Source organism: the organism of the source record quoted next, unplaced genomic scaffold (genome assembly GCF_019419815.1).
Source record: "Pyrus x bretschneideri cultivar Hongxiangsu unplaced genomic scaffold, Pyrus_bretschneideri_v1 Contig15, whole genome shotgun sequence".
Classification (NCBI taxonomy): domain Eukaryota; kingdom Viridiplantae; phylum Streptophyta; class Magnoliopsida; order Rosales; family Rosaceae; genus Pyrus; species Pyrus x bretschneideri.
This window is the reverse complement of record NW_025999446.1, coordinates 7,295,599-7,305,085: the sequence shown is the minus strand read 5'-3', so window position 1 is coordinate 7,305,085 and position 9,487 is coordinate 7,295,599. Positions and strand designations below refer to the sequence as shown.

The following is a 9,487-nucleotide window of genomic DNA, read 5'->3' as shown; positions in this document are numbered from 1 at the left end:
ACCGAAATGCACTATATTGAACTAATGTATTTAAATGTTAGTACCGAAATGTATGTACTAAAATATATACACCGAAATGTATTATATTAAATTAATGTACCTAAATGTGTGTACCAAAATGTATGCACCGAAATGTTAGTACCAAAATGTATTATATTGAATTAATGTATCTAAATGTTTTTATCGAAATATATGTACTGAAATGTGTGTACCTGAATGTATGCACCGAAAAGTATTACAATGAATTTAATGTACCTAAATGAATAAGACAAAGTACATCGAAATATATTGTATAACAAAATTAATTTATCTAAATATTTACAATAAAATATATTAGGATAAATGAAATGAAAATAAAAATTATAATAAAATAAAATTAATACATTAAAAATTAGGAAGAAAAAGAGAAATAATAACATTCAAATATTAATTTGACATTCAAATATTTAATAATAACATTTTAAAACTTGAGGAGTGTATGAAACTTGTGAAGTTATTATAGAGGTTGGGTGTGGGAATTGTATGAGTTGGTCAGGTTAGACTTCAAAGCAGCGTTGGTGAATTCAATAAGCTTGGGTTTGAATTGTTCAAACTAATTGCCACTCAAGAAAATAAGCAAACCATCCTACCCAAACCTATTTTTAAGCGGATTGGGTTGGGTAAGTTTCTTTCATATTCTTAATGTGAGTTTAATTAACAAATAATTGATACTTACGTAAAATTAGGCCTAAATTATGTGAATCTAGTATTATAGAATCACTACATGTTACTAAATATATAAATTTCACTATTCAAATCAAGTATTAATAAACAAATGCGTTCAAAAGTTAAAACTCAAAGTTTTCAAATCCTTTTCATTAGTGTTGTTTTTGGGATGTGATATCCACACATCCCATTTTACTTCTCACACACCTTGTTAATTTTTAGCAGTGGGATCGGATGAATTAAAAAATATCCACGGACAGAAATTATCAAAAGATGTGTGGATAGCATACTCTTTCTTTTTAAAAAATAGATATTACGAAGGCCCAAAAAAAGATGGGAATAAAACCCAATAAGCCAAGCCCATGTCAACATGAAAACTTGTCAGCGCCCACACGTCACCCGGTGGGACCCGACTGATAAAAAAGGGAAGAAATTTGAAAATATAGAGAAATAAAAAGGAAAAGAATGAGAAGAAAAAGAGTCAGAATCACACAGACCCACCCTGAAAAAAAAAAAAAAAAAAAATTGAAGAAACAAAAAACGAAAAACTGGAAGAATCAACTCCTACTTTCCTCCACCAGCATATATATATTTTTAAACCCCCGCATCCCCTCTCTTTCTCTCTCTCTCTCTCTCTCTCATCCGCCACCCTCCTTTCTCTCTCTAAAAACCTTCTCTCTCTATCTAGGACTCTGGGTTTGTACTTTCAGAGATGGTGGTCAAAGACGAGTGGACGAGAGCGGCGATGACCGACGACGTGCTTGTCGTCGAGCTACTGCTGCGGCTCAAGCAGGCGCAGGCGGCGGGGCCTTCGTGTCCGATGTCGCAGTCTCTTTTGACGCTCAGGTGGGGTGTCAGGATGCCACGCTCCAAAGCGGCGTCGTCCGGTTCCAGATTCGACGGCGGCGTCTCGCATCAGAGGAGAAGCGGCAAGAACGGCGCCGATTCCACCACTAGATGCAGCCCAACGACGCCTCTCTCATGGAGCGGCGGCACCGGCTCTCCATCCGCCACCGCCGACGGCTTCGAAGAGTCTAGCTGCCCCAGATCCAAGGTCCCTCTCTCTTTCTCTCACTTTCTCTCTGTGCTCTTCGGTTTTTGTGCTTTTGATTTCCCGCTAGCTGATCTCTGCCCGCAGTGTGTGAGGCCACGTTCGAGTCTGTTTATTAATTGACCGAACTACCCACGGCGACCGGCTGCGGTTCGTATTTACGAATAGCTCTGCTGAGCAGCGCCGTTAGCGGAGAGCCTGAGTTTCGTTATGGTTGCTGAGGCTTTTCGCGTGGCCATGGGACGACACGTTTCGTGCCTGCTTTTCACTTTACCAATTTTGTCCCTCTTCCTTTAATTTATTTACCTTGTTCGCCAATTTTTTCCTTTTTATACTCACGATTTCGAAACCGACGTTTCCGATTTCCTCTATAGCGTTTCGGTTGTCGTCTCCCGAGCCGTTAACGCTGACGAGGTCAAATGCGTCATTTCGTTTTCTTTATTAGATTCTTCTTTTCAGTGGTTAGCTCGCCGATCACCGAGGGTCAACCGTCGGTGGTCGCCATGGACGGTGTAGCTTTTGTGTCCTCTTCCCAAAATGCCCCGGTCCTACCCCGGTGTGTTTTCATATTTTGCTCACGTGAAGTAGCAGATCGAAAGCTCCTGACGTTTTCGTCTAGCTTCTTTCGCCGGTCACCTGTCCACTCTTGTATTTAGATTCACCAAACTACCCTCCCAAAAACCCGTCCTTGTTCCTGCTAACCAAGGAAATTTCCGTCAATTCCCAGACTTACCGCAGTGTGAAATCTCGGAAGCTTCCTTTACACGGCAATCTTTTCTCGTCTGAATCCTTTTTGCTCGAGACAAAAGTCGCATCTCGCGTCGAGTCAAAAGTAAGAATGGTAAGGGGGCATTGGGAGGGGTATTTCGGTCAACTGGAAAAATGGGGGTTGGGTGTGGTGGTGAGGGGGGCCATCTTAAAGCATGTAGGGTCCGGTGAGTTTTTGTTTAGGGATAGGTCCGCGTTTCGGTTTGCTGTGGCGTTGTTAGTGGGGGTTGCTGGTGTAATCATCCAGTGTGGCGAGGGTGCAGGGTCCAGCTGGATCATTATTTTTTATTGTTTTAATTAACGATATTATCTTTGCTAAGGAAGAGCAGGTGAGCTTAACCTCATAACGGACTAGCAATAATGTAATTCAAATTCGGCAAAAATTGAACTCTGTTGGTTTCGGCCGTTGATTGGGGAATTGTACCTTTGGGTTTTCCGAATCTGACGGTCTTGGGGTTGTTTGGCGAGAAAAGCGGACTTTTAATTAAAAATATCTTAATTAATTTTTAATTATTTTAATGAGGGGAATTTGGGTAAATAGATTGGAGTTGTTAGAGAGGCAATGAGGCAGTATTTGTGGGGACTCTGGGATTGGATAGGATCACTGGAGGAGGGCCATGGCGAAGGAAAGTCACGTGAGGAATATAATAAGGAGCTTCTCATGTGTGGCCACGTGGATTTTTGATGATGTGAAATTCCAAGGGCTTTGGTTTACTCATCACTGGGAACTGGGGAAGCTTTATCCACTAGGGTGGTGGATAGCTGGTAAATTGCAGGCTTGGTAGTGGATACAGTTGTGAGATATTCTGATCCGGGCAGCTCTCGCATCGGGTGGGATCAATATGGAATTGGGCGATACTAAATTTTGAAAATTTAGATTCCTCTATGTTAGGGAAACAAAGGAGTGTCTCGTAATTGAAATTCAATTTTGTATTTGGTTTCCGATTATGGTACCTACACGTGCCATTAATGTTTTTGTAAGACGGGTTATATAAATGATGTGGTCGGTCATCCTACTTCAAGTTTTAAATTGATTATATTATATGACATTCTGTGTGTTTTATGTATGCCATATTTTTTATTATTTTTTTGTTTTGATGGGATTATATGCTGTGGTGTGTGTTTTGCATCGAAATTTCAGGGCAATGCTACACATGAATCCACCAGCACCACCACTGGCACCAAGAGGGCAAGGAGAAAGAAGGTAAACACTAAACCCCAAATTTTGTTTTGTCCACCTACATTATTCAAGGGAATATAATTATATAGATTTAATAATTATTCGGCCTTTTTTTAATATAGCGATATATTTACAATAAATAAAATAAAATGGTATCGAACTAGTAATTGGCGTAGTGGAATGTTTTTTGACATGGACGTGGTTGTAATTTTGCAGACATATGCTGAGCTAAAAGAGGAGGAAAGTTCGTTGTTGAAGGAAAGGACATATCTGGAAAAGGAAATAGCGACCTTACAAGCAACTTTCAAGGAGCAAATAGCCAAAAATGACAACTTTAAGAGAATCAAGGTGAGACACAGATTCTACTCTTCCTTCCTTGATCCCTCTACTGGACCAAATTATAATTGTACGGATTTTCGCTCAACTTTCGATCCTCTTTTGTCGTTGCAGATTGATCTGAACCTGCATTCCGCAAGGAATTTGAGTGCAAACTTTGACGGAGCAGGGAAATCGATTTCCAGCCAACCCCATGAGAGAATAGCTTCTTCTAGTTCCACTGCCTGCTACATTCCTTGGGATTTGCCTCCACGTCCACACCCGCGGTTGGATTCTTGCGTTGAAAGCAATGCTATTCTGGCCCGGGATACCTCCTTCTTGCTGCCCGATTTAAACATGGTTCCATCCGGCGAGGAATCGGGTTTGGAAATGCTACCTGGGATGAGCTGATGAAAATAAGATGATTTCCCGGTTGCCAGTCTAACATAGCTCAAGCCACAGGAGCTCACGTCAGTAGGTACTACTACTACTACAAGTACAAAGTCAAGAGTATTTGATGAAGTTACGGATTTAACCTGGTCTGGGTCCCCATTACTTGGAGTTGATTGGGGGTTTAATTAGTAGCATTGCCAATATGTCATGGGTTCCTGCTTTTAAGGGTAAAACCCTCATTACTTCTCTCAATCTCGTGTTGAAATTATATTAGATCCACAAAAATTGTACCATTCTTTGTAGTCCAAAACGTCGTCGTATTCTAGTTTCAGTCCCACAATACGTGTTGAATTGTCAACGACTCTTGTATTTTTTTATTTAGATTTTTTTAATCACAAATGATTTTAAAAATTGATGCAACTCATTATTTTAGTCTGTTAATATAAAAATTAATCAATATAATTTTCGAAATTTATCATTGCATATTAATATCATTTATTTGCCAAATTTTTCGTTAATTTGATGACGTGGCACATGTGAATCTATTCAGCCAGGGGAACTGTGCAAATAAAAATAAAATTGAACTTTAAAAGAAAAAGTAAAATAAATAAACATAAAAAAAACCCCACAACTAAGATTCTGAAAGGCTAGATGCTGGCCGTGGCGAAAGCCAGCCGTTTAGTGCCGAAGCGAGATGCCCACAACTCCATCTGAAATCAGATTGCAACGAAATCAAAATCGATTTGCAGCGACCGAAATCAAAGACGCGTACGTCCAACAGCAGCAGAAACAACCACCTCCATCTGAGCCACCTTGAGGCCCGCCGACCCCCTCCCGTAACCTCCCTGCCCCCCCCATCATTGCTTGTGGTGTTTTGGGTGCTGCTTCAACATGCGAAAGTAAGTTTGAAGATGGCGGAGGTGATAACACTCGTGGCTGTCGCTGTTGGGGATGAGGGTGGAGGGAGGTGGCTGAGTTATTTATTTTGAAACCCAGAAAAATCAAAGACCCCTCTTGATTTGATACTCTTCCTCTCCAGATCTCTTATTTCCCAAATTTCTCCACACTCGTGCAAAGCACAAGCACAAGAATTGCAAATTTGCAATCAGCCCGTATTGATTTCAATAAGCTTTCTTTGCTGTTCTTCCTTCACCCCTTCTTCTTTTCATTTGTTTTATTTTGTTTTTGTTCAAGTTTATTAATCTTTTCTAAAATCTAAGGGGTGTTTGTTTTCCTTCACTAAAGTTTACTGGACTGGACTGGACTAAAGGTTCGTTCAGTCTCGTGTTTGTTCCCCATAGGTCTTAGAGTTAATGAGATTAGCTCTCACTCGTCCCAACTAAAACAGGGCCTAGCCAGTCTTAGCTAAGCCCCCCAAAAACCATGGGATTGCTAATCCCGTCTCCAAACTTGCGTAGGACGATCACATGCAGCAAGTGTTGTGAACTGCAAATCTGCAAGAATGCTTTTGGGCAACTCCGTTTGCCAACCCATGTCCAGATCTAAAATCCAACACCACCCACTACCTAAATCTCAACACCAAAATTCAAAACATATATGCAAAACGATAACTACAATCCCAATAGCAAAATTCTTCCTTATTCCCGAAAATTCCCAGAAAATGTCCAAAATTTTTCCATTTCCCCAGACAATTTCAGAAATAATAGACAGAGAAGGAGGGAGACAGTAGCTTTGGGACAAGGAGAAATGGAGAGACAAAAAGGGAGGGGAGAGTAGCACGGGGACGATTTACAAGAAAAAATGGTTTGAAGGATGTTGTGTTGCAGGAAAAAAGATGGAGAAAAGAAGTGATGGGGGACGAAACTAAAGAGGAAGAAAAGGGAAGAACTCTCCAGAGCGAGAGGTGGAGTGTCTGCTTTAGAAATAAAAAAGAAAAAGCTTGATTTAGTAATAAAATATTATTAGATGTGTATTATATAATATAATATTATAGTTATTAATTATCTTGTTTTTTAGTCCGACACTGCACCAAACGCATCACTAAGTCAATCCAACTTAGTCTAGTCTAAGCTAGTCTAGCTTAGTCCCTAAAGTTAGTCAAGTCCGATACAACAAACACACCCTAAGAGAATTGTTTTATCATTCCAAAAATCTCATTCTACACTCCTCATAATAAATGTATTTTTCTTTCTAATTATAGAAAGTTTTGAATACAAAATGAAATTTTTAGAGTACCAATAACAATTTCCAAATCTTAAATCATTTCAAAATTGTTTTTCATTTGTTTAATCCACATAGGACAATATTATTGGATGAATTATGTGTCACGTCATCAAATAAACTGAAAATTTAACAAAATTAGAAGGTGGAGACTAATTTGATGTGCAGTGATAAAATTCAACAACCACATTCATCGATTTTCAAATTGAGGGATCCAAATGATGAGTCTGGTCAATTTTAGAGACCGATACAGGCCAACTTTAATTTCATTAGTTTTAGAAAATTTATTTATCTTTTATTTTTGGTAAAATAGTTAGTCAATTTGTGGCAATAAATAATTAAAAGAGTGATCCTAAAGAGATTGTTGGGGGACTTTTAACCTGAGCTAGACTTAGGGCTTTGACGGGTACCTTTGCTTCCTGTGGTCTGTTTGAATACCAAGTTCCATGATACATCGAAAGAATTAGTGTGTCTTAGGAAGTATCTCACTTAGAAAGAATTACCCTTTCCTTTCCAAAGCGCTCATTCGCCATGTCAATTTCCACCGACGTTAATTCTAGTAACACTTCTTTTGACCAACTACTTAAACTGTAGAGAAATGTTAAGGTAACTCTCTCAAAAGTGGGACTCTTTAGGGACTTTCTGATACCTCATGTTTTTTACACAATGGTTCATAATGTTGGCACATGAATTTACATTAAACTATGAGGTGGTAGGTAGTTCATGAAGAGTCCTACTTAGAAAGAGTTCTCTTAATATTAACGATACTTTTTAGATTATATGATGTGACAGTTGATAATTAATTTTTTTTAATGATTTACATTAATTATCTAATTATCAATTGTGACATAATACAACCTACAAAATACAATCTAAAAAGATGCCTCTTCAACATTTTTCAATGAAAATGATGCCACGTTTGAGAAAACGCTGCATGTAGTTTGGAGTTGATAGTTATTTTTATTATCAATAATCTAACTTTTATTATTTTTGTCTAAAAACAACATAAATAAAGCAATAAATTTTGGTATATCAGGCGGAAGGAAAATCTTGACAATATGTCAAATTGCCAAGTCAGCCATCAAATTAAAATTTGATGTTTTGAATTTGACGACTCCTTTAAAGATGCTCTAAGCTACTGCCATCTATTTTTTATGTGCACGCGTACGTTAAGGTTTAAACAAAACTCATGATTAGTAATTTATTCTCTTGCAAAACTTTAAACAAATTAATTATGAGTTTTTTTTTTTTTTAATTTTTTTAACAAGGTTATTAAGATGAAATATAAGTACAAATGAGTTGTCAAACATGACGTTTTAAATAAACAAAACTAATAAAAAAAGACTTAAAAACTTTGAGTTTTAACGAAAATGACAAAATAAAGGGTAAAGTGAATAGTACTAGGATTGACTTTTTAGTGTAAAAATGTGGTTTTTTGTTAAAGTGAATAGTACCGGGAGCTTTTCATTAAAGTTCCCTTTTAAATAAGGTTAGACAGAGTTTCATTTCACACTATCGTAGAATAGTATAAACTGGAAATTTCGCTTAACAATGAGCGATTTCATTACGTAATCATCCTGAATAACGTCTGATCATGTAATTTCAAGTCATAAGGCAAAACTTTGACTCCTTCTACGTATATGTTAGGCCTGGCAAGACATGATCCGTTAACCTGACACGAATTAACAAGTTTTCGAGTCGACACGATAACGAATTGGGTCATTATCAGGTAACCTGAGAAGCACCTGTTAAAATAACGGATGGATCTAAGTATACACTTGGGTAACCCATTACATGATAAGAAAAATATTAATTTTATAATTTTATACCACTAAAAAGAAATATTATAATTAACAACAATAGGATTTAATCCCAAACTGAGCTCAAAATTAAAAAGCATATATATATATATATATTTTTTTTTTTTAAATTAATTTTAGAAAATTGATGATCGTTGGACTGGTTGAAATTTAATCTTGATTGTCCAATGTTTTTCTCAGCCCTAATGTGATAACCCGTCCCTAATTTTACGATTTTATAAATTTTAAAAGTGGGAGTTGACCAAAATGCCCTTAAAAGAGAGATTGTTGACTTTCTTTGACCGTCTTTTTGTGACGCGTGAGAGCTATTATTGAACCGTATTCTCGAAGCACTTGATGGTATGAACGCATAGGCGTAAGCGGAACAGAAGTTGAAGTTACGATGAAGATTTTACAAACTATGGAGTGTGATGGGCGTTTTGGTAAATTCACGTTACAGGAGATATTTTTCTGTATTTTCATTGGTGACTTTGAGCTATGTGCCACATAGGGCCCACACCTCACTCTTTCCCTCTCTCTCGTGTTTCCCAATCCCCATAAATCCCTTTTTTTTTTTTTCCAACTCTACACTCATTTGCTACGACTTCATTTCTGCTTCCTTGCTTTCACTCTCTCTCATCCCTCAGTTTCCTTTCCTCTCTTTCTCTGCAAGTGCAGAGAAATCAAACCATAACACCCTTGCCGTTCTGGCGAGCACTACCACCATGAACCTAGGCTAGTCACGAACCACCGTCGACTGCCATGATTTCCTCTCCCTCATCCTTCACATGTCTCTCCCTCTCTTTCTCGTTCTCCTATTCTCTGTAGTTATGCAGACATTACCTTGACAGAGCATCGCCATATTCCGTCTAAACCATTGAAACTAGACCACTAGCCTCGAAGAGAGATCACCATTACTGTCATCTAGTCAGTTCAGTGCACCCTGGTTCGAGATGTGGCTGCACAGTGGCTTTGGCCAATGTTCATCGTCTCCTTCGGCGAAACTTCATTTTTCCAACAAAGGTGAACCTCAAAAACCCCCAAGTTCTTCGTAGATCATGTTTTGTAGTACGATTAGGGTAAATTGAAGGATTT

The 9,487-nt window shown here is 38.1% G+C and overlaps 1 protein-coding gene across 1 annotated transcript; it reads left to right on the top strand.

The window, feature by feature from the left end:
- The first annotated feature begins 1,049 nt into the window (after positions 1–1,049).
- Positions 1,050–4,770, top strand: LOC103934597. Its single transcript, XM_009344352.3, has 4 exons — positions 1,050–1,759; positions 3,666–3,728; positions 3,921–4,052; positions 4,155–4,770. The coding sequence occupies exons 1-4, from the start codon at positions 1,418–1,420 to the stop codon at positions 4,428–4,430; spliced, it is 813 nt and encodes a 270-aa protein (XP_009342627.1). The 5' UTR covers positions 1,050–1,417; the 3' UTR covers positions 4,431–4,770.
- Positions 4,771–9,487: the final 4,717 nt, after the last annotated feature.